This window comes from Callorhinus ursinus, unplaced genomic scaffold (genome assembly GCF_003265705.2).
Source record: "Callorhinus ursinus isolate GAN/ISIS: 27379988/994484 unplaced genomic scaffold, GSC_fseal_2.0 scaffold14, whole genome shotgun sequence".
Lineage (NCBI taxonomy): Eukaryota > Metazoa > Chordata > Mammalia > Carnivora > Otariidae > Callorhinus > Callorhinus ursinus.
Genome location: NW_027397076.1, coordinates 28,316,267 through 28,341,494, shown reverse-complemented (window position 1 = coordinate 28,341,494; position 25,228 = coordinate 28,316,267). Strand labels below are relative to the sequence as shown.

The following is a 25,228-nucleotide window of genomic DNA, read 5'->3' as shown; positions in this document are numbered from 1 at the left end:
TTGTTTTTCCCCCAGACACCCTTCCTAAATATGGTTGTTGGTTTGGGGTGGGGGGGAGTATAGTTGACACACAATGTGACATTGGTTTCAGGTGTGCAGCTTAGTGATTTGACAGATTTATACATTATGCTACGTTCGCTGCAAGAGTTGCTATCCTCTGTCCCATTACCTCACTAATCACTGACTTCCTCACGCTGTTTTTTATTCCTGTGACTTACTCATCCGTAACCGGAGGCCGTGTCTCCCTCTCCCATTCACCTATTTGCCCAGCCCCCCAACCCCTTCCCCTCTGGCCCCCATCAACTTGTTCTCTGTATTTATAGTTCTGGTTCTGCTTTTTGCTTGTTCATTTTTTTCAGATTTCATTTATGAGTAGAATCATATGCCATTTGTCTTTCTCTTTTCTCTCATTTGTATTTCACTTAGCATAATACCTCAAGGTCCATCTATGTTGTCTCAAAAGGCACAATCTCATCCTTTTTTATGGCTGTGTAGTGTTCAATTGTTGGTTTCTTATATTTCCTTTCAACATTGATATTTTTTATAGCCATGAATACATATAGCCATGTACACACTTGCAAAGGCTTGTACACATACACACACACACACACACACACACACACACACGCAGAGGAGCAACCAAATTATAACATAAGGGAGTAGTCCTGAAATTTGACTCTGTGCCATTGTTGGAGCAAAAATTTTTTAAAGGTGTCAGTCATTGGCTACCTACTACTTCTGCTCCAATCATGCATGCCACACTGATTTTCACTGACGTGTTTTCATGACTTTGGCTCATGTGTTCTCAGCGGAGTGTTGATATGACCACCAGAGGTTGAAAATTGGTTTTTGTGGTGAGAAAACTTACTCTTTTTATGCATAAAGCACAGTTTTACATAGAATACATAAGCAGGTATCCAATGTATCTATGGTATTAAGATGTCATGGAGGAAGGGGGCTATTAGGAAAAAGGCATCTATAATGTCTCCTCAAGGAACAATAATGCAAAATGGAATGAATACAGAATTAGAGGAACTAATGTCAAATAGATGATTTTGTTTAAAAAGTGCTGATCTTAGAGAAAATGCCCAAATGTCTCCAGCTTCCCCTAGCCACATCTTTGTTATCCTTAGTAGTGTCTTTTGCACAAGGATAGGAGCCTAAATTATATCCTATTTTGCATGCTTTTTTTACTTCATAATGCATTTTTAAATCTGAAATCACCTAAGAGCCATACAAAAAATTGTACATAGCAACTTTATTTTTAAAACATTGCGAACAACCAAATATCCCTTCATAGGTCATTGGATAAAATAAACTATGTTCTTATATGCAAACAATGAGTCATGGAACACTACATCAAAAACTAATGATGTAATGTATGGTGATTAACATAACATAATAATAAAAAAAAGAAAAAAGAAAAAAAAACTATGGTAGTTCTCTATCATGGATTACTACTCAGCAGTCTTGTATATCTATGTCAATTTGTATTTTTAAACATATAATCTCCTTTATACGTTTAGAAATTTGAATTACTCATAAGTTACCTATTAACTGCAAATTATCTTGAACTTACTGTCTTTAGCATTTGGTTTATAATGTCACTTTAGATCCCATAGAGCATAATGAGTCATCAAAGTAATTTTTAATTAATATTTTATTTTTTCTTAGCTCTAAAAAATACTGCATTTAAATTTCATTCAGAGAATATGTTCAGATATTCAAATTAACAAATTCAGATGCTTGTTAATATCTGTTGATGTGTGTAATATATACATATATTGTAATATACATGTACAGAAATTAAATTAATCATAAGACTGAATAAAATTATATCTGTACAGAACTCTTTTTTTTTAAGATTTTATTTATTTGGCAGAGAGAGAGAGAGCACAAGCAGGGGGAGTGGGAGAGGGAGAAGCAGGCCCCCCGCTGAGCAGGGAGCCCCATGCAGGCCTGGATCCCAGGACCCTGGAATCATGACTTGAGCTGAAGGCAGCCATTTAACCGACTGAGCCACCCAGGCGCCCCTGTACAGAACTCTTTAATAGAAGTCAAAAATTATTTTTAATCTTGTAATACTATTTGGAAATAGAGATGAACCTTGTATTTTTTTAGTTTCTTTAGACCAAAAGTAAACTTTCTACCTCTTGGTTAAATAAGATCACTACAGTGAGCATTGTTGTATAGAAGTGAAGTAGTAAAAGATCCATGATTTTTATAAGGATGAATTACAGTGGATTTGGCTCTGTAGAAAATATCATTAACTGTTTTTTTATTTAATGATCATTTAAGTGTCTAGATATTCATTTTTTACTCAATATTTTAATCATTCTATCAGGACTAAAATGATTTTCCTTAATTTGTTTTTTTGGTTTTTTTTTTTTTTTTTGTAATTGATCTGTCAATTGATCTGTGTTTGGGCCTGGCATAATTATATTTATAGAGAGTCAACACAGTAATCCATGTTTTAATTTTTAAATTTGAAACTTACCTGCTTCTCTATTAAAATGCTTTGTTCTCACTTTGTTAAAAGGGGCAGCAGTGGGTGCCTGGGTGGCTCAGTTGGTTAAGCATCTGACTTGTGGTTTTGGCTCAGGTCTTGATCTCAGGGTTGTGAGATGGAGCCCCATGTTGGACTCTGTGCTCAGTGTGGAATCTGCTTGAGATTCTCTCTTTCCCTCTCCCTATGCCCCTCCCCCACTTTCTCTCTCTCTCTCTCTCTCTCTCTCTCTCTCTCTCTAATAAATAAATAGATCTAAAAAAAAAAAAAAAGGAACAGCGGTAAATTAGAAAGGTGCCCAACCAACTCACTCCTCATTTGACTGGCAGAGTAAACCTCCATTCAGTAGAATGTGCACTGAGTCTTCCCATTCACTTGTGAAGTTCTCTGATCAGAGCTGCAGAAAGCCCTGGAAGGACTCTCTGTAAAGCACTTTCTACTAGGATGTCTTTAGAAAGGAGAGAGGGTATGTTGGCATATACTGCTGTCTGACCTTCCCTGGACCAGTACCCCACCTATGAACAGGAAGAAAAGAGGAGCCCTCCAAGCAAGCATCTGCAAATGTATGGTCATATCATGCAGTCAGCCAGGTGCCCTCTAGCCTCTCACCCACACCTTCCTACAGCCAAGTCAGGTGGGGAGCATTTGTTTGTGTTCTAATATATTTTGTTTACAAGTCTCAGTTCTTACGTATTTAGAAATGGGTACTAAGAAAAAAAAAGAAAAAAAAAGAAATGGGTACTAAGACTAGTTATTATTTCCATTTTTCATAGATACCACTGAATAAATATGTCACAAAGGGTCCTTTTTTTTTGCCTTTCAGCATATAGGTCTTTTAGCCAAAAATCTCTCGGGTGTTATTTTGTTTAGGATTGTGTCCTATTTTTTTGCTCTATTTAATATTTTTATGTATTCTGGCAGTTACTCTTACTTTTCTGTATCTCCTTTCACAGAAAACAATTTTGCACATATTAACAATGACAAACATTGAAGGAACAATTTTATAATGTGTAAAAATAATGTGAAACCTTATGATAATTTCAGAATCATTTTCAGTTCGTCTATTGATTTTCAAATGTAAAGTCACATTTATATACATCTCCATATAAATCTATGTATTTTTTTTTTGGTTGATGGATTGTCACTAAATTCTGGGTGAATGAATACAATGCAGGCATTTTTCATAATCTTTCATCTTACTGTTTAGCAGCACAGTAATTCTGTTTATGTAAAGATTCAGATTATATTATAGAATTCCAAAACTAAAGACAATATGTACTAGAAATACCTTCCCTTAACTAATATCTAGCCATGTCTATTTTATTCCCTTGGCAAACTGCACCTAACACAGGTCAAGGAGTATTAATTATCATATTGACACAATTTTACTGTGGTTTGAAAATTATGCAGCTGCTAAGAGAAAAGTCAGAACCAAGTAAACCATGATCAGTAGTCCCCCTAAAAATCCACAATTTAAAAAAAGTCATCATTTTATTAAGTTTCTCAGATAAGATCTATTGTCCTGTACTCAAATGGTTTTACTTTCCATTTTCTCTCCGTTGAGGTGACAAAGATCATCACTGGTAGGAATGGTTTCTGTTATTGGTTTCTTGGACTACCTTTCCATTAATCCAATTGGTGAGAAATTTAACCTTGTATTACCTTCAAAATAACAAAGTTAATCTGATAACCTAGGCAAGGCCACATAAATTTAAAGCAGTATTTCACTAACATACTTCTAACATATTTTTCATGGAGAACAATGCGACTCAAAATGTTCTTTGGTAACCAGTTATACATTTTCTTATGAATAATTAATGAACAGCAATGTTCCAAAGATTGAAAACTGACATTCTTATAGTGAACATTTTGTATTAACTAGTAGCTACAAAATACAGGCAGTATATTTATTCGACAAGTTCACATTCCTACTTTCTTTGTCATGTTTGAACTCCTGTTTAACTGAGAAAATATGCATAGAAAGTAAAGTAAAATTTTCTTCCAAGTTTATACATTCAAGCTTATATATCCGATAAGTAAGCCTTATAGTTATTTGGGAGTTAAAATTGCAATATTGAGTAGAATTTTGCATTTCTTTTAGTAAATATTAACAGTGGTTTCCGGCCAGAATTTTCACTATTCTAAAAGAAAATGAGTAATTTTATTTTAGGATTTAGTAACCCATAATATAGTCATAGCAGGATTATTGTTAATAACCTAAACTGGAATCAGCACAAATGGTCAATCATAGGCAAACATATTATAAATCACATAGAGCAATGCATTCCTGCAAAATCTAACTCCTGTGACACCCTACATGGGTGAATCTCAGAAACACAATGTTAAGAAAAAGAAAACAGTCACAAAAAAAATTGTGCCATATGATTCCACTCTGATAGTTTAAAAAATAGACAAAGCTAAGACATAGTGTTTAGGGATGCAAGCTTAGTGGTATAACTATAAAGAGAAGCGAGAAGATAATTACCATAAATGTTACAATACTAGTGGTCATTCTGGGGGAAGGGAGGGAGGACAGTAATAGGAGAAAGGTCAGGGAGAACTTCTAGGATCTGCAATTGTCCTACTTCTTGACTTGGCTGGTGAGTGTATGAACGTTCACTATGTGAGAAACCAGCGAGCTATGAATTTTCATTTTGTTCACTTTTAGTATGGTTAATATGGTTTAATATGGTTTTGTTCACTTAAAATTTTTTTTACAATAAAAAAGGTTATGTATGAGAGCATATATATATATATATATATATATATTTTATACATATATATATGTATAAAATACAAGAGTATTTTATAGTCTAAAATGTTTTCAATGACAAGGAATATCCTTGTCATTTGGTTATTTGGGAGTTGTGCTAATTTCTGATATATTAAGTCTGATGCAAGGATAACCTTGCATAACATAACCTTGTGCTAATTTCTGATATATTAAGTCTGATGCAAGGATATTCCTTGTCATTGAAAACATTTTAGACTATAAAATACTATTCCTTTTTTTTTTAAGAGTGTTATTTATCCTATTAAATCTGCTAACTAACCTTGGAGTATAATTCTCAAGGTTGTGTGTGTGTGTGTGTGTGTGTGTGTGTGTGTGTGTGTGTGTGAGAGAGAGAGAGAGAGAGAGAGAGTTAGTGGGGTAGGGAGATAGAGGCCAGAGGGAGTGGGAAAAAAATGAAGATTTGTACTGGTGGACTGAAGATTAATAGAAGTATTCTCCACAAATTATCTTTATATTGTTGTGTTGGGAAAAGGAAGGGAGCACAAGATAAGCTCAGTGCTAGGAACAGAGACACCTTTATATTGTGATACTATCGGAAGGGACTTGTACATTCTAGCTGTTACCAATAATGCAATAAACTTCTTGCTATTATCAATAATGGAATAAATGTCCAGTGCCCTAATTCTTTGGATTCCTGCCATCCATCTGATAATAGTTACCTTGGCCTTTCAGCTCTGCTAGAGTTACAAGGTGATATATTTTAATAAGTCCTTTTACTCCCTTCTCTCAAAAAATTAATCTTTGCCAAGGATTGCCACATTTCCCCCCACACATAGTTTATTATGGATGTAGGTTGTAAAATGTTCTATCATTGTATCTTCGGAAGGGCACAGTAAAATTCCATCGGTTTAACATAACATATCTGTGGTTCTCCTCAAGCAACTGTTGAGAGATTGAACACCTCTCCATGCTTAATATTCTGTGGGTGAAGCTGTTGGATAATGGCATGCCAACAGAAACTGCCCTATTCTAGAGCTGTAAGATTGTCAAATACTTCTTAATCATAAGAGTTAGGGTTTTATACTGTAATATGTATAACTCCCTGAGATTTAAAATAAAATCCAAAAGCCATGAAAACTTAAATAAAATATGACTGAATATTATTTCTAGCTGGCCTCCCTGCACTTCCTTAGTTGAAGGGAATAAAGTAGAAATAAAAGCCCTATTATTGAAAGGAGTTTGGAAAGTGAAGACAACTCTTTCTGACTCCATTTTTTGTATGCACAAAAAAAGGAAGGATAATGTGTTAGCTGTCAGCAGATGTCTGACACTTGAAGGAGAGTATCATTACAATGAAGGAGCTAACAATATCTCCAAAGGTCATCATGCAGGTATAAAAATGAGAAACATTTGTCCATTGACTATGGCAGTGACCTCCTCTTGAGCTCTAAGTCTAAAAACTTGGCAACTCAGAACTTTATTCAGTATTTTGGGTGTCAAATCCTCTGTGATATGCAAGTCAGAAGGTGTTATTATTTGCAAAATACCATCCCTTTTCAGAAGTTGAACTCACATTAAATGTCAAGAGACAGAAGCACTGAATTTAAACTGGTTTATTTTTATTATTTTTTTAAATTTTATTTTATTATGTTATGAGAAATGACATAAACAAAGATTTATGTTAAAGGAGAGTCATCATTGAAAGCTAACCATGGTGGTCATAGTATTTAAAGAGTTAGAATACCTGAAGTTAAGCATTTTATAAAATCAAGAGTTTTCATCCATCCATATAAGGTTCTGACATTTAAAATGTGTTCCTTCCATTTTTGTTCACAGGCTCACCTCGTAGCAGCTTTTGAAAAGAGTTTAGGGAATATGACTGGCCGACTGCAAAGTCTAACCATGACAGCAGAACAGAAGGTATGTCCAAGAATTGCCATGGGGGCTTGAAATAAGACAGCAAGTTGCATAGGATGTTTAAACAATGCATGAGATACAGCTCCTTCAACATAATGCGGCAGAGGATCCATTCCATACTAAATTGGAAAATGACAAGATAATACTTTTTCTTTTCAGATTTTAATTTCTAAAGACATATGATTCAGATTAATCCATAGTAGGACACACACACACATACACACACACACACACACACACACACACACGAAGTTCTTTCCAGGCAGTCTATTATTTTACTCGTGGTTGGACCTATTAAAAGAATACCAAATGTTAAGGAAGAGAAACAGTTGTATAGGAGAAGAGTTAGAATATTCTAGGAACAACTTGTTATGCAGTTGACAAGAATTGCACTCTGACAAGAATTCTCACAAATGCATGGTCTGTAAGCCCAGATATAGACCATGGCTGTAAGTGGAGATACCCATGGAGAAAGTCTGGAGGCGATGCAAGGACTCTACAAAGCAAGGGGCTCACATTACAGCATCTGTGGGACAAGAGACTGAAACACTGGTCCTGAACTGAAGTTTAGAAATCCAGAATGCTAAGTGAAGATTTGTGTCCTTTTGGAGTAATGGGGATTAGTTGGCATCTGGGGATGCTGTCTTTGAAAAGTCAAGTTAATTCATATCACAAACTTTAAAATAAACCTGAAAGGTTTTATGGAGGGGGAGAAGGAATTCTAAAAAGAAAGAAACAGAGAATTTAGTTCACGAGACAAACATATCCAAAAGGTTCGTGTTGCCCAGAAAGAATCTGGACACTTTCCGTGGGATGACCAGTAACTCACCTCTCTGCCATTATTTTGGTGACCCTAACCTGAGTCCTTGGATGGGTGTTAGAGACAGATGAAGTCTCTAAAACTGTATGGAAACATTTGTAAAAACTGCATATGTGCATAATATGAGCAGATGTCCACAGTTTTCATCTAATTTCCAAAGAGATCCAAAAATCTAAAAAGCTTTGGATATTTTCAGAATCAATACCCATATCTGTCCTGAGAGATGGCTTCAGTTTTGTCTTCAGTTCTGTAAAGTATGTCATTGGCTTTACAGAACTAGCATATGTTACCATTGGTCAGTTTACCATTTTTTAAATAAAAAAAAAAAAACCAGAATGAACAGACCAATTAAACTCAAGAGAAAATAAAATATTCCTGTAATATCCTGGTGTAATGAGTAAACTGTATTTTATTTGCCCTTATCTTTCATTCTTCTATTTCAAAGATTTCCCCTGCTTATGAGAGAGAACACTATCCATCCCTGTCAAACCTGTTCTGTAAGGGAAGATGGCAAACACCTTTTGAGCACAGGAATTTTATCTTCATCTTTTTTTAAGGGGGAGAGAGAGGCAGTCCAGTTTACCACTTCACTATGTAGCCTAAGAGCTCAGCAAACAGGATGACGAGGTCTTTGAGGGCAGCCAACTGGGAAAGAATATGAATGTTAGAGCCCGGGAAGCTGGAGTATGAATCTCGGGGAACCTCTTAAGAGCTGTGGAATCTTCTCTTGCTGACCCTCACGTCCATCATTTTAAAAGTCAGGTTTATAATAACTGCCTTGTAGAATCACTCTGAGGAATAAGGAAGATACAATATGAGGCCACATACAGTGGATAGTCAAAAAAATTGTTACCTTTCTTTACATTTATCTCCTTTTTTCCCCTAAAAAACCTAGGATAAACCAAATTCATCATTGGCCATGAGCCAGGCATATTGCTAGAAATCATGGTTAGTACTTAAGTCTCACTGTCTTTAAGAAATCAAAATTAATGTTTTTTACTGTCCCATATTTCCTTCACTTTTTTTATATTTATAAATAAAACTTCTCATAGAAATTGGAAAACTATGCATTTGTTAATTTATAATGCCTATGAATAATGCCTGAATGTTTTTAAATACATCTGCATAATACACAGAATTTTATAATTGTGTGCACATTAACCATAAAGGAACATTGCCAAAATTATAAAATTTTCTCAGAAGATATCATGATGTCTGAAATTGCCTTGCCATTTTTTAACTGAAAATAAAGTGATTGTTTGTCTCATTGCAAGCCATATGCACAAACAATGTTAGTAAGTAGTTTATTTTATTAATCTGAGATTTATAACTTGCATATTTCCAAGGTGGCTTTGGGAATCATAAAATTAATTGCAATATGATATGGCACAATTCAATAACAGAATCTAGTAAAAACAAGTAGAGGAATGTATATAATAAGATGCCTGAGCCTATGTAATTTCTACCACAAAGCACTGAATAGAATTGAATGTCAAGGAAGCTAAGGCACAAAGGGAGATTGCTTGGCATGTCTAGTTCTCATTTTCTGACCAGAAGAGCATAATTTAGATCGGAGAGACAAACTTTTTGGCACTGAATTCAAGGACAAATTTATTGTAAAGTTTCTTAAATTGGGGTCATGAAATAACAAAAGACAAAATAGCTGTTCAAATAGACATTTCTCTAAAAGCTGAGGGCATAACATTTAATCATATTTCAGTGAAGTCATTTCTTCAGGGAGCTGAGATAAAAGGGTATATTGCTCTCTGGTGATCCAACAATCCTGGGAAAAAGATTAGTGCATATAGAGCAGAGGTTTTGAAACTCTGTTCTTGGAGTTCCAAGGCTCATTTGTCCATTTAATCATTCACCAAAGTTATATTGAATTTCTACTGTGTATGAGAGACTGCCCTAGCTACTGAGAATTCAGCAGTGAAATATGTATATATATGTAGTATATATAAAGTTATATATACTACATATATGTATGAATTATTTATATATACATACATGCTGTTTATAGCCTAGTTTATAACTGGTTATAATATAAAATAGAGTTTATATTCCAGTAAGTGACAGATTATGATAAAAGTACAGGATTTCAGGTGAAGATAAGCACCACTGAAAATGTTAAGAGTGAGGATGTTGGGAGGCAAGGTGGGATGCTAACACATGAAGCAGCAACAGCCAAGATGGTTTCATGTTCTTGGCTACAGACTTAAGAACTGTTAATGAAACTGGGACTCAATTCCAAGTCTTTGGGCTTCTTCTAGCTTCAAAGTATGATTTTCAACAATCATATGGCATTAATAGTCCGAAAACTATATCAAAATGTTAGTTTGATTTATAGACCAAGCCCACTTCCTTGAATAGTGTCGTAAAATATTTCCTTGTTCCCAGATGCCGTACCTAGAATCCTGATTGTCTTGCCAAAACACTGCTTTTATACCTTTATAGCCTGGTGAGAAAGAAAGACGTATATGAATCACTCAGGAGGCAGAAAATTTGGGGTGCTGTTGGAAATATAATAGTATAGTGTCCTCAGCGTACTCATAGGGGACCCCTGCATCTTCACTTAGGTTCCAGAGTAGGGGTGTTATGGGGGAGCCCCTTTAGGTTCTAAGAGGAGGATAAAGATTAATTCCAGGAAAATGGGGGACTATGTGTTGTAGAAGAAAGGGCACCATGAGCGTGAACAGCAAGGAGGGAAATTAAGGGAGACATTAAGGGAAAAAGAAGGGATGTGGAGAGAAATGTGGAACTAAGCCTAGAAAGATGTCTAAGGAATCTGATCCATGACAAACAAGGAGCTGTTCCAAGGCTTTTGACTCTAGACTAACATGATAAAAGTTAGTTAATGAAGATCAATCCAGCCGCACTTCCTGATAGTTTAACAGCATCCTCAGTAGCCACGGGGAATGCTACATGTTACATAATAGTAAGTCTATAAGTAGGAAAAATTAAGGTAATTGTCACGAATGCTTGTTGGCTGGAGAGTGAAATTGTCTCTAGGTATTGCCCTGTACCCAACCTAAGGCATTACAGATTGTGACAGTGACATAGTCTGATCAAGAAGTTTACCTGGATTTATGGTCCTTGTCCCTTTATTAGCACTTCTCCACCAAGATTCTTTGAGAGAATTAAGACTTAATTAGTGAGTAAATTTTCACTCACTAAAAATTTATCATTAGAGTCAGAAAATACATTCACTAGGCTTTTGGAGCATAGGATAATTTGAATCCATGGTATTCATGGAATCAAGTTACTTGCACTACTGGGATTAGAGGAATTTAGCGCATTTTGTTAGAATCAGGGCTGGTTGGGTTCTTTCACTAGAAAAATTTACAAGATTTCAAGGCACACACATAATCGTGGGGAGTAGAACATGTTCAAATTAACTACAGCTAGATAGTGTAAGTTTAACTGAGTGTCAGTGTAAGGAAGCAAAAGCAGGTTCAGTGCAAATTTTTAAGAGTCTTGCCTAGAAGGTCAAGTTGGTTGATGAGATTTATTGCCAAGCTTGTAGAATTTTCAGCAAGGCCTGTGTCCAGGAGAAATTTGGAAAGAGGTCAGATGCAGTTAGGAAATTAGGTTGGAAAGGACACCAAGCAGGGCCAGTATTACAACAAAGTATTTGATCATCTCATTTTGAAGCATTCCAAGTCAGACCTTGATGACTTGTTTAGCTTCGGAGACATGTACAAAGCAGTTAGAAAAGATATTGACTCCATCCAGCTTCTTTTAATGAGAAACTCTCATGGAAAACTGGAATCTTACATGATCAGCAGGTGTTTGGGGCATCATTATCTTGAATAGCTTACTGAAGGTGAATGCAATTTTAGTTTGGTTCCCACTTTTGAAAAGTGAGAAAATATCAACAAAGTATGATCTGATCGTCTAGTCCCAAGATCCTGTACAGAATTGTCCTAGCCGCCATCTTCTCTTTGGTATATAATGAAGACAATGGAAACTGGAAACTACTGAGTTAGAAGAGGCTTTCAGTCCATATCTTGATGGCATATACATTTTCCAGGTTTTTTTCTGAAAGTTGAACAGTCTCAGAACTGAAGTATCTTCTATTTGGTCACCTTCAAAATAAAGAAACTAAATGAAAATATTTCAGAGTATCAAACAGTTTTATATTTGGCTATTTCTAGAACTCGCTTCTAATTATATTTCTGATCCACATTCCCCACCATAGCCAAAAAAAAGGAGGATTTCATAGTTGTACTTGGAAGCAGCATTGCAATTTCTAAGCATTATAGTCACCTTAGAAAAATATAGCTTAAGGGAAGCCTGGGTGGCAGAGTCAGTTGAGGGTCTGACTCTTGGTTTTGGCTCAGGTCGTGATCTCAAGATCAGGATCTTGGGGTTGTGAGATCGAGCCCCGCCTCGGGCTCTGTGCTCAACTTGGAGTCTGCTTGGGATTCTCTCTCCCTTTCTCTCTGCCCCTCCCATTTGGGCTCTCTCTCTCTAAAATAAATAAATAAATCTTTTTTTGAAAAAGAAAAATATAGTTTAAAAATAAATGTGAACCACCAACTGTAATTATGAAGGAGAAAAAAAGGAAGACTAGAAAAAACTATTATAAAACAATTTCTATGTCTCAGCCAAGTTTTCATTTTAAAGTGCTTATATTAATCTTTATATACTTACTGCTGGAAAAGAGAGAAAGGGAAACCTGACTTTGTTGCCATCCAAAGGAAATGATTTCACCGATTTAACCATATCCAGACTTTCTGTTTATAATGAATAATAAAGTCACTGATGTTTTAATATGGCACCAAAGGTGATCAAACACCCTCTTGTTAAAACATACATAGAATTGAAGCTTTACATTATTCTTTGAAGGGGAGAAACACCTGTTCAACATAGACCAGAACATTTGAACAAAATCATCCCAACATTTACTGAGATCATAAATCTCAGTGAAAAGACAAAGTCTACAACAACTAAATACGCTGAATGCATTAAATGATCTGGAAGCACAGAGAAGGGTCCTTTTTTTCTGAAGGGAAAGCTAAGAGGTTTCAAGCATATAGGCATTTCACCAGGGCCTTTAAGAGTGAGAAAAATACTTAAAGCAAAGGGAGAAATCATATGGGAAGACTCAGTGAAAGGGATAGCTCTAGTTTGAGTGATGTGGAAGGTGGATCTCATTAACTGAAATAAGAAAGAAGGAAGGGAATTTTGCAGATATGAAGAGATACCTAGTTCAGGTTTGGATAGATTATCAGTGTCAAATTTAACTATCTTTTTAATTAAAGACACTGGAATATTTTATAGGCCCTTGCTTATAAAGTTGCCCTGAAGAACTACTGATATAATTTGGCTTAAACTAATTTCTTCATATACGTGATTTTCTCAATTTACATAATGAATGTATTTGTTACCTAGTTATTCTTCCTTTGGGTCTATTGTGCCATGCTGAATAACAACTAACCTGTTAATATCTGTTGTTTATTTTAAAGATACTTAATTTTAGGGACACCCGGGTGGCTCAGTCTTTTGAGCGTCTGCCTTCAACTCAGGTCATGATCCCCAGGGTCCTGGGATCGAGCCCCACATCGGGCTCCCTGCTCAGCGGGGATTCTGCTTCTCCCTCTCCCTCTGCCCTCCCCCCCCAACTTGTGCCCTCTCTCCCAAATAAATAATCTTTAAAAAAAAAGACACTTAATTTTGGAAGTAATCATTCTTCTATCTCATATTAAATGTAGTTTTCTGAAAAAACAATATTCCCTGAGCATTCCACTTCTAATCTTTCTAAAAACAGTTTTGAGAAGAGATTTCTCTAGAAGAGATGAAAGTTTAGACATTGAAATAAGTCTAATTAAGCTGTATTTTTTAGACCTTTGTATGAGACCCCTCATTTCCATTTTTCTTCTTTCAACCTAAGGCCACATATTTCAGCAAATTTGTTAATTCACAGTACAAGAACTATTGTTTTTAAATTCAAGGATGAAAATCTGATTTTAATTAAAATTTAATGTGTATTCCAGTCTATATGTTGTAAAATTACTATTTAAATTATATGATTCATTAAGCATGCACTATAGAGCTCCTTTTGTGAAGTTTTCTGGTAAAGGTAGAATGAATTTCAGTAAACATTTTATCTATTGGGAGATTTATTTTAAATGGGAAATACATCAAATTTTGGAAAACTTATCTATTACTAATTGAGCAAGGGACAAAATTATAGATAGAACTTGGAGAGACTGAGAAATCATGATGAATTGGATCTGAATTTTGTATTATGGCAGTGGAAATTTTCCACAAACATGTTATTTTTCCTTCATGATAAATATATGCAAATTAAATTACAGTCAAATATTTGAAGATCCAGCTGTGAATCTAGGAGGTTGCTACCAATTGTTCATTATGAGATTCTTTGACTTATAAACTATTAGAAGTCTGTAAGAGGGTTTATTATTTTTTTTAAATATCTGTCATCTATTAGATAGATGTCAGATATCCAATGAAAATAGTTATAAAGTTGGTTATCATTTGAATTAGCGTTGCCCGTTTTTTTTATTTTTTGGTTCTTTTTTTTTTTTTTTTTTAAGTGCCTAAGGTTAGAATAGTCTCTGGATGTTCTTATATCTGAAGCTGTTTCCTCCAAAGGTGCTTGTCCTGATCTTACCTTTTTAATATATTCTGGGAGATGGAGAGTAGGAATAAACTATTTAATATGGAGTGAAGAACCTGAGCCTGATTCTTTGGATTGCTGCCAAAGATGATAGAGAAAATGCTCAATGACAATTACATTCCCTAGGAATTCTCCCTCTAAGAGGCTGACAAGAATTCTAATTTTTAGAGTTGCCGACACTGCCAAGACTTCTGGATGCCCCTTGTTTTTGAGCTCCTGAGGGAAATACTGCCCATGCCGAAACAATACTCTACTTCCTTTTTTGGAGAAGCGCATACATCCTATCTTCCTCATTTTTCCTCATAGTCATTTCTGATAAAACAATTCACTTAGATAACTGTGAAAAATCATTTATATGTTCATTGGGACACATCTTAAAGTTACCGTGAGTTCAATAAGAAAATAGATGTTTCATAACAATTTGATGTGTAAGGTCACATAAAAAAAGGTTTTTTTTTGATAAATTAGTATTATTTAAGGACTGTAGATTGAATGTATTTCCATTCAATTAAAAAAAATTCCTGTGTTGCTTTGGCTTGGTAAAATTGGATCTCCATACTAGCAAACTTACTGGATGAAAAGTATCAGAACCTAAGATGACCTTGATTTGCCCAGCAGAATTTAATAAGATGACATGTAGTAGGAGTGAGGTAGGGATGAGTTCCTGCTTTTATACTTGAATATAAAGAAGCGGTTCCCCAAGTGCAAAATAAAGGAGACAAAATATGAAGTCATTCATTCAATAAGAATTCAGGGTTTCTGGCTAACAGTAAATGCAATGTGAGGCACCTGTACAATTCTGCTAGGTAACTCTGTGATCTAATCATGGTGGTATTAGTAAGTGTGGTATAAAATGCACACTGTGATATCTTGCTTTATGTTGCACTGGTCAGCTTTAGGTGCCACCCTTTGAGAGGAATAAAGACTATTCAGATCCCATTTATAAGAGAATAACCAAGACACTTTTCTAAAATTCTCCTTACATTAGGTAAATAAGAAGTCGTTAGATGTGACTTGACAAGGTCAGTCTGGCATTCAAATCTCCCAGGACGTTAGCACTACATAAAATGAAACCCGTGTGATTGTGGATTGTGGATTATCTTTTCTCTCTAGGTACTAAAACTTCTAAATTCTGTTTGTTTCACAGGAGTCTGAACTTATAGAACTAAGAGAAACCATTGAAATGCTGAAGGCCCAGAACTCTGCTGCCCAGGCAGCTATTCAGGGAGCGCTGAACGGTCCAGACCACCCTCCCAAAGGTATATTGAGAAATATTGCCATTTTTCGTCCAATATAATAAGTACCTATTTTATTTTATTTATTAGAGAAAGGCTGCTTTTACTCAGTGGCACTACCTTTTAGAATGGATAACTTGGCCTTAATGCAGTCAGAATCCCAGAATTTAAGAACAGTAGCTTTCCTTATCAATAATTTTTTAATTAACCTTAAGGAATTTGCTTCTATAGTCGTACACACTTTTTCTCCATTTGATTTGGTGAGAGTGGGGGTGGGGGAGGTTACTTAATACATTCACATCTGACTTCAAGCAAAACACACCCTGTAAAGAGTGTGAAAATCCAGATCTGTAAACAAAGTAATCGATATGGTAAAGTATCAAGTAGTAGGTATGGGGAAGAGCTCATTCTGGGTGGAGGCAGTAAAAAAGGTACACTTCTTACAGAAATGTTAAAAATAGTAAGAAAAAGGACTAAAAGTCTGCTTTTCATTATTACTATGCTTCATCAGTTCTAAACAATAATAAAATAATCTTATTTGCCACCACACCCTCCTTAGCTTCCCACTGAAGAAATGCTTTGTATTCATGTCATGTCATCTTTTTTTCTTTGCATAGGTTCTACTTATTCATGTCCTAACTCTTTTCAGCAGCATTCAATATGCTCAACTCCTCACCAGCTTAAAAAAAAAAAAAATGCTTTTCTAAATCCTGAATGCCCTATCATGTACTTTCCCATTTCCTGGTGAATCCTAGGAACATTTTGTGGAATCTTTTTAATGTCTCCAGCAGCCAGTCACACTTCAGACCTCTGGAGGGTGGCTTCTCTTACCATCAAACCAGAACTGTTCTCTCCAGGATCCATAATGACTTTCCGGACACAAAATCCAGTACAACACTAAAAATTCATATTGTATTTGACTTGTAAATAGCATTTGATACTGATGTCCTTCCATTCTACCTGACATATTCATTTCTTCTAATGTTTGTAACATTCTCACTCTTAGTTTTTCTCCTGCTCCTTTGAAATCTCTTCCAAAGTTTCTTTTGCAAGTTCACTCATTTGTATCCATTTGTTAAATGTTGGTATTTCTTAGAACCCAGTCCTCAACTCGCTTCCTTTATGATTGGGTACTTTGTGATTCTCTTCATCCTATCCAAAAGTCTGTACAAACTCGTCTAATCCTCTGGCTATAATTATCATTTATGTGTTGATAACTGTCAAATATATCTCTCCAGGCCCTGCTCATATCTTGAGTTACAGATCTATAAATCTAGCTGCCCCAGAGAGAGCTCCATTTGGTTATCTCTGGATGTCTGTTTGTCATGCTAAATTCAACATCTCCAAATTTGAACCTGTCATCTTCCCTCTTAGCCTGCTTTGCCTTCAGTATTCCTTGCCTCAGTGAATGACACCACCATCCTTCCATATAGCCATAAATCTAGATGTCATCCATAAATCCTCCTCTCCTCATTCATTAAATCAACAAGTTCTGTTGATTCCAACTGTTAAATATCTCTTGGATCTGTTCCCTTTTCTCTCATCCTGTTATCACCATCCCTCATCTCTCCCCTGAACTATGACCAAAAACTCCTAAATCCTTCCTGCCTTTCATCTTATACCACTTTATAAGTGATTCTTCACACTGAAACCAAAGCAATTGTCAACAACAGGTATCCCATTGCCTTTAGGATGAAATACAAACTTCTTAACATGACATAATCTCTCTTCACCAGCTTTGTTCATTCAGCAAATATTTATTGACTGCCACTTACTAGCTAGACACTGCTCTAGACCTTATTCTCTGCTTTTTTGTCACGTTGTGTATTTCAGTTACCCCGAATTTCTTCCAGTTCTCTAAAAGTTCTTTATATGTTTTGGTTATATCTACTTAAAATTTTCTGCCTTGTTTGTTCAGCATAAAAACTTTTTGAGGGCGCCTGGGTGGCTCAGTTGGTTAAGCGACCACTTTCGGCTCAGGTCATGATCCTGGAGTCCCAGGATCGAGTCCCGCATCGGACTCCCTGCTCAGCAGGGAGTCTGCTTCTCCCTCTGACCCTCTTCCCTCTCGTGCTCTCTCTCTCTCATTCTCTCTCTCTCAAATAAATAAATAAAATCTTAAAAAAAAAAAACTTTTTGAGACCTTATAAGAGTTGGCCTAAATATGTCTCCTTGACGCTTAAGCTGGATGAGGTCCCCTTGTGATATCTTTCTGGAAATAACTGTACTTCTATCCAAATATGTAGTATACTTTGGTGCCTTAATTTATTTAAGGCCTGCCTTTTCTGATCAATGGTAGGGTGGTTTGTTTTTTCAATCCACGTGGCTATGATGATGCCTTACACACAAAAGGGGCTTATTTGAATTTTGATTTTTAAAAAATGTAATTTTTAAATACTTGAATTTAAATTTTAGGAAAAAATTATATAAAGTGAGATATACTTAAATTGAAGGAAAAACTAGTTCTCTAGGGGCTACTTCTGTTAAGAATTTAGCAACTTTCCATGTGGGAGAGTTGATTTATATGCCACATGGAAAATTACTGCATATTTAAAGCTTATCTTAGAGCTATAATAAAGCAGCCTATGTTCTAAATCTTTATGTCGTAAATAGGTCCAGAAGGGATTTTAAAAGGCTTAATCCTTTCTTTAACACAGTACAAGTCACTCAAGTAAAACTTTCTGGAAGGATTCTTTTTATCATAGGCAACAGGTAGCCTCATATACCTACTGGAACTGAAAAAAAGGAACTCCTCTGCTCAGAAATGTGGGAGGGATACATAAAATGAGCAAAATGATATAATCTTTGTTTCCATTAAGAATTTAGTCTTGTGGGAAAGCAGGAAATAAACAATTGTTGTGATCGTTGGTGTAGCTGAATATGTATGCCAAAATAGTTATGTTATAAAATGGACAAAATAGATGGCATAGAAAGCAAGAGTTCCACGCAACCTCCTAGAGGTTCATAGTCAGGGAATGCCTTTCCCAGATAACAACATTTAAGGGGAGCTCCAAGGAATAATGATCAACCCATCTGGTAAATATTGAGAGAGGAATATTCTAGAAGAGTCTTGAGATAGAAAATAGACTAGTGCCCTCATGGAACTGACACAATGAGCAAAGGTACAACACGTAGAACCAGGTTAGGGAGGTAAGTACTGACCAGATTACTGAGGGACTTTTGGGCCCTATTTAAGAGTCGAAATGTTTTCTTTCTTTTTAAAATGAGAATCTATTGAAGAGTCCTAAGTAAGGCAGTGATGATGTTTTCCTTTTAAAGAGAATTCTCTAGCTACTGTCTATTGAATGGTTTGAAGGTGAGTTAAGTGGGACAGCTATTCTTGCTGTCAAGCAGGCCAGTGATAGTCATAGCTTGAAGTGGGGCAGTGCTGGTGTCAAGGGTCAGAAGAGGAAATGAATGAACAAACACGTAACTGAAAAACAGACTTCTAAAATAAGCTTCTCCATTCACTCCTACTGTTGATATCCATTTGGTGAACCATTCTTTACTAAGCTCTATGATGCCACATGTACTGAATCAAATACTTACAAGCACTAGAAAGGAATTGTTAGAGATGAGTAAAATGCATTCCTTTCATTCCATGATATTATTGAAATCATTCCTTTGCTAATCTTTGTTGGTAAATGCCATCATAATTGAAGGTAGACAATACCTCTAAGAACTACTTTTGATTTATGATTATGAGAACGTAGCCATCTCCTTAAATTTTGAGGGTTAATCAAAGTCAAATGCAATTTATTTATTCTGGGTATAATAAAAACTCTGGAGTACTTTAACACAGTACAATTGCTTTATTTGTGAAAGTTGATTACTAGGGAAAAACCTAACAAATAATATATCTTGATCACAAAAGCTTGTAGCCAACTGCAGCAGAAATTTAAAACACAAATAAATACCAACATATTCTTCTTTATTCATATAACTTCCATATTCGTTGATTAAGGGATACTATGCTCCTTTATCAAAGTTCAATCAAAATAGCACACATAAATACATGCCTTGATTTAAGTTTTGACATTGGTAATATTTTGGGCATATAAATACAGTAAATATTCTCATCATTATTTTTAAGGTACTTTTAAGAGCCAAAATCTATGGATTCTGAAAATAGTTTTATTTTTTCCCTCCTATAAAATTTGTCAGCATAGTTATTATCTTAATGGAAAAATTAAGGTACTTACTGATACGTATGTATATGACTATAAGGTTAGAGATTTGTATACATGCATTACATGTCCACACATATAGTCACTTATTATATTTGAAAGTAACAGTTATAGTTTCATTGTCATGGGGTGTTGTAACATTAAATAAATCAGTCAACTGGAAGACTTTGATTTTATACTATTGTTTCTATGGAAACTTTTTGAAAGCTATATAGTAATTTCTGACATCTTAGAAGTTCCACTGAGATTTTTTTACTTGGCAAACCTTAATTGATGCCAATTAAATATAGTAATAGGTTTGGCCTTAAAGCAGATTTAACCTTAAAAACAATTTTATAATTTCTTAGTGTCTCCACTAGCAATTTCAGTTCACTGTAAGTAGATAAAACTTCAATTTCAACAACTATAAATAAATTGTATGGAATAAGTGGGTATCTTCAAAACGTGATTAAATATCAAATGTTATTTTTTTTTTCAAATTCTCTTGTGTGACTAAAGAAGCACGACATGCTGGGCGCCTGGGTGGCTCAGATGGTTAAGCGTCTGCCTTCGGCTCAGGTCATGATCCCAGGGTCCTGGGATCGAATCCCGCATCGGGCTCCCTGCTCCTTGGGAGCCTGCTTCTCCCTCTGCCTCCCTCTCTCTCTCTCTGTCTCTGTCTCTCATGAATAAATAAATAAAATTTAAAAAAAAAGAAGCACTACATGCTTTTGAGAAGTATGGCAAGCCTGAATCACATGGCAGTTAGCACAATAGATGTTAGAATCTGTCTAGGTGTCAGATTGGCTCTTCTGTGTTTCAGCTTTGTGACTCTGATGAAATTACTTTTAGTAATTAAACTTATGTCAGCGCTTTGCTTTAAGAATGAAATTAGATAAGGGGCACCTGGGTGGCTCGGTCAGGTTAAGCATCTGACTTCAGCTCGGGTCATGGTCTTAGGGTCCTGGGATTGAGCCCTGTGTCAGGCTCCCTGCTCAGTGGGGAGTCTGCTTCTCCCTCTCCCTCTGCTGCTCCCCCTGCTTGTGCTCTCTCTCTCTCTCAAATAAGTAAGTAAATTCTTTAAAAGAAGAAAAAAGAATGAAATTAGGTAATCCCAGGGCAGAGTAAACACATAGTAAAAGCTAGCTTTATTATTACGTGTTATTATTATTACTGTCATTACTATTCCAAGTCATGGGTGGAATTATGATGGAAGAATTGCACTGTCTTAAATATGTTTTCTGTTTAGTTTACACATGCAGCCTATGCAGTTGCTTTCTTGAGCACCTTTCCCTCACTGGCTCTTTGACCTTGGTCAAGTTACTTCTTTGTACTTCAATTTCATCATCTGTGAATTGAATTGCTTAAATGACTTCCAAGGTTTGTTTTGGCTCTATCATTGTATGATTCTATGAAATGGAAAATTAATATATTTAGCTTCAGTAGCTTTATTCAAAGCACTAATATTAAAAAGACACAATTAATTCTCATGCTATTATGAGTTTCCATTTACTCCACGGAAGTAATCATTTGGAATAAATCACTTTGGAAGATCTGCTTGATCCAGGTATTCAGTAGAAATCACTAGCATAGCATTTCATTTTTGGATAAAACTTGGAACTCATTAAACCACCAGAGCTACAAACTTATATGAGATGCCCAATGAATCTTAATGCAGATAACCCATTAAAGCAAATAAGGTGGTACTTTATAAACTTATAAAACCAAAACTGCACTGAAATGATCTGTACAAAGCCATGTTGACTTTTATTAGCAGACTTCCTCTCAGAAAGCCTCAAAGTCTTATTCATTCATAGTGAAAGTCTTTAGGAGCTAACGTGATGCTCTCTGTCTGTTGCTAGATCTCCGCATCAGAAGACAGCATTCCTCTGAAAGTGTTTCTAGTATCAACAGTGCCACAAGCCATTCCAGCATTGGTAGTGGTAATGATGCTGACTCCAAGAAAAAGAAAAAGAAAAACTGGGTAAGCCCTGGTCATTCATCTCATTCAAAAGCTTGTTAGTGCACAATGAGTCAGGTTTTTTTTTTTTCTTTCTTTTGAGCTTTAGAAATCTGTAGCAGTTTACAAAGAGTCTCCTTCAAGTAACTGGCCCTTGGAATGCTGTACTCGTCACCAAAAGTAGGGTGGCATGGTGCTGAGGATGTTTTAGTCAGGACTAGTCTTGGGTTTGAATCCCAACTCTGCCACTTACTACTTGCACCATAGGCAGGCAACTTCACTTGAGGGGGCCTACGTTTTCTCATCTACAAATATAGGATAATTAATACAGGCTTTTTGAAGTCATTATAAGGAAAAATAAGATGACATCTGTTACTAAATGACAGGGCAGAAGTTTACTGTGGGGATGAGGAAGAAGAAAAGATGGTGGTGTGGTGGTGATAGTGATGGTGGGGTTGGAGGAAGAGGAGAAGAAATGAATTGTAAAAAAAGGAAAGAAGAAACCTTGAAAGCCTCGCCACCTCTCACTTCAACAGGGCATAGTGTGGATAAAGCTTCACCTCCTCAGAAATCAACCACATTAGGGTCTGCTTTCTTTCTTTCTTTTTTTTTTTTTTTAAAGAGAATATAGCAGAAATACAGAGATGCACTTTCACAGAACAGTGCTTTACATTTGCTAGATATAGAATTTATGATGATATTAAGCAATTGCTAAAAAAAAAAAAAATCTGAAGGGAAGATGCTATCACAGCAAAATGTTTAAAAACCATGCAGTAAAGGATTTCTTTTAATACCATAAACCAAAGTAGTTTTTTGAATAAGTACAACTACTGATGAAATCCAGAACATAACTATCAGAGGATTTTGCTGGAGTGCCTACTATAAATAATGAAAGAAATATCTCTTTTGTTTTAAAAAAAATGTTTATACAGGTAATATTTTAAAATACTGATCAGCCTTCATTCCCTTGATTTGTAATTCCACACTCTTTCATGTTTCTGCAAGGTGAACTCTAGAGGAAGTGAGGTGAATATAAACCGTGGACAATTTGGCATGCATCTATAAAAAATACCCTATCTTGGCATGAATGCTATTCATTTTGGCAGTAGGCTTTTTATACCTTTTAAAAACAGATTACCTTGTATGTCTTTTCTTTGTGTCTTTTCATTTTAATCTCAAATTTTAAAGAGAAGAGGTAAAAACCACTTTCTGAATAGAGCTGTAGGGGATAACAATTCTGGTTTTGAATAGTACGGGAATTGAAAATTTGAATAGAAAATCACAATTAATGAAGTGTTAGGTGAATTTGATTTCATTTTGCTTTTTAAGTTTATACTGTCAGCAGGACATGACTTGATTGTAGCGCTAAAGTGGCCATTTAAAACAAATTGCCTTGAAGAGAGAAGCATTGGGAGTGGAGATCCCTTCAAGGTACTTAGTTTTAAATGAGTGCTCTGACAGCCATGCCCTTGACCCTGCACTATTTCAAAGCCTTCCGTGTTTGCGCTGCGCTGGATTAATATAAGAATAAAACAAAACACAAAACGCGGTATCATTTTTTTCTAGAGATACCGTGCTGCACCTGTTAATACTCTGCTTGTACATACTGACCCCAGGCAGTGGCTAGGATGGCACCTGCAAACTAACGCCCCAAAGCCAAATTCTCCAAATGCAAATAGACACGAAAGGTAATTTCTGTCCTCTTTTCAGCTGAGAAGCTCATTCAAACAAGCCTTTGGGAAGAAAAAGTCCACCAAGCCTCCTTCCTCACATTCGGACATTGAAGAGCTCACTGACTCATCCCTCCCAGCATCACCAAAAGTGCCGCATAATGTGGGTGACTGTGGGTCCACATCCATGAAGCCCTCACAGTCAGCCTCAGCGTAAGTCACTCCCCCTGCAGGATGCTGCAGTCTTTTTAAAAAACAACTTCAGGCCACGCCCCTGTTTGTGTTGTAAATGCAGTCAGGTTGTGCCTTCACAGAGGCAACACCATCTGTGCCGGTGTTTTTCCAATCTTCCTTAGAACTATGGACAGCCCTCGTTTCTCCTTCCCATTTCACATGTTAGAATTTGAGTGCTTTGTGGTCTCACTCTCCACTCTTCTGAGTCATCAGTCTCACTTCTTTTCACTGGCATTTGTCCATGTCTCTGTCTCACTGTGCATTCAATGCAGGTCACCCCTTGTCTGGCCACCAAAGAAACGGCAAAATGGCCCTGTGATCTACAAACATAGATCCCGGTAAAATGGCGTGTGATGCATGCAACTTGCCAAGTTCCTGGTTCTAACCTCAGCAGCATTTGCCTTTGCTCTTTCTAAAATCACTCGCATGCATTTCAACGATAAAAACCTCCTCTGTCTCCGGTTTTGAAGTCCAGCTTGTTTTCCTAAAACCAAGCTGTAATCCATTTGCCTTTAATTCCATTAGATAACCTAGCATACCGTTTTTACAGTAGCTCACCATTTGATGTTACAAGAATGAATGAAACCTTGAGAACGTAGAACATGTGCTCTGATGAGGTGATTCTCTGTTTTATATACTATTTAAAATCAAATTTCCTTGTATGCCCATGACAATGACTAGCGTAGAACTGTCATGTAGGACAGAGCCACTAATAGGACCATTTAAGACGCTTGGGTATCCCAGATAATTTCACCACTTATATAGGAAGGAGGAACCTAGCACTGTCATTTTGTAACCAACAACACAGCCCTCACATTTTAAGTGGAAAAGGTACTAGTTAATAAAAAGCAAGTTCTTGCATTGTATTTCCTGCAAAACTGCCCACAAAATAACAATAACAAAATAATAAGGAAGTAATGTATCTGACCTTCAAGCAGCCCTCGACTAGCCCGCTTGCATGGGTTGAAACCTGTGATTTAGCTTCATTAGCTTTGATCTCCTAAATCAGCTGAGCCTACAGGAGGATTATATAACGCTCATCCATTATTTAAATGTCCAAAACTCATCTCCCTCATTTATTTCCTACAATATTTGTATTGGATTTTCATGGTAACTTGAAGATAGTGTTGTGGCAGATAACGTTATACTTTACACAGTTTTGCAAAAAAAAAAAAAGAAATCAGTGTTTTAAGAACATTATAACTGCTTTAAAAATATTTCATAAGTTGCAAATAGAAATTTAGGTCCCTTGAAAAATGGCGGGATGAGATGGTGTAATGCTATGCAGTCCCATGAATATCAGCCACAAGGATATTTTGAAGATTACTTGGTATTGAGTA

The 25,228-nt window shown here is 36.0% G+C and overlaps 1 protein-coding gene across 4 annotated transcripts in view; it reads left to right on the top strand.

Moving 5' to 3' along the window:
* NAV3 (neuron navigator 3) overlaps nucleotides 1–25,228 on the top strand; it is a 350,025-nt gene that overhangs the window by 288,950 nt on the left and 35,847 nt on the right. For 2 of the 4 annotated variants that reach the window (XM_073900615.1, XM_025881299.2), the window contains 5 exons: nucleotides 7,077–7,160; nucleotides 15,771–15,882; nucleotides 21,887–22,008; nucleotides 22,990–23,010; nucleotides 23,695–23,867. In XM_073900615.1, the coding sequence (XP_073756716.1) occupies nucleotides 7,077–7,160; nucleotides 15,771–15,882; nucleotides 21,887–22,008; nucleotides 22,990–23,010; nucleotides 23,695–23,867 (512 nt within the window). The remainder of the gene's footprint in view (nucleotides 1–7,076; nucleotides 7,161–15,770; nucleotides 15,883–21,886; nucleotides 22,009–22,989; nucleotides 23,011–23,694; nucleotides 23,868–25,228) is intronic. The other 2 variants (XM_073900614.1, XM_073900616.1) reach the window with 1 other exon arrangement.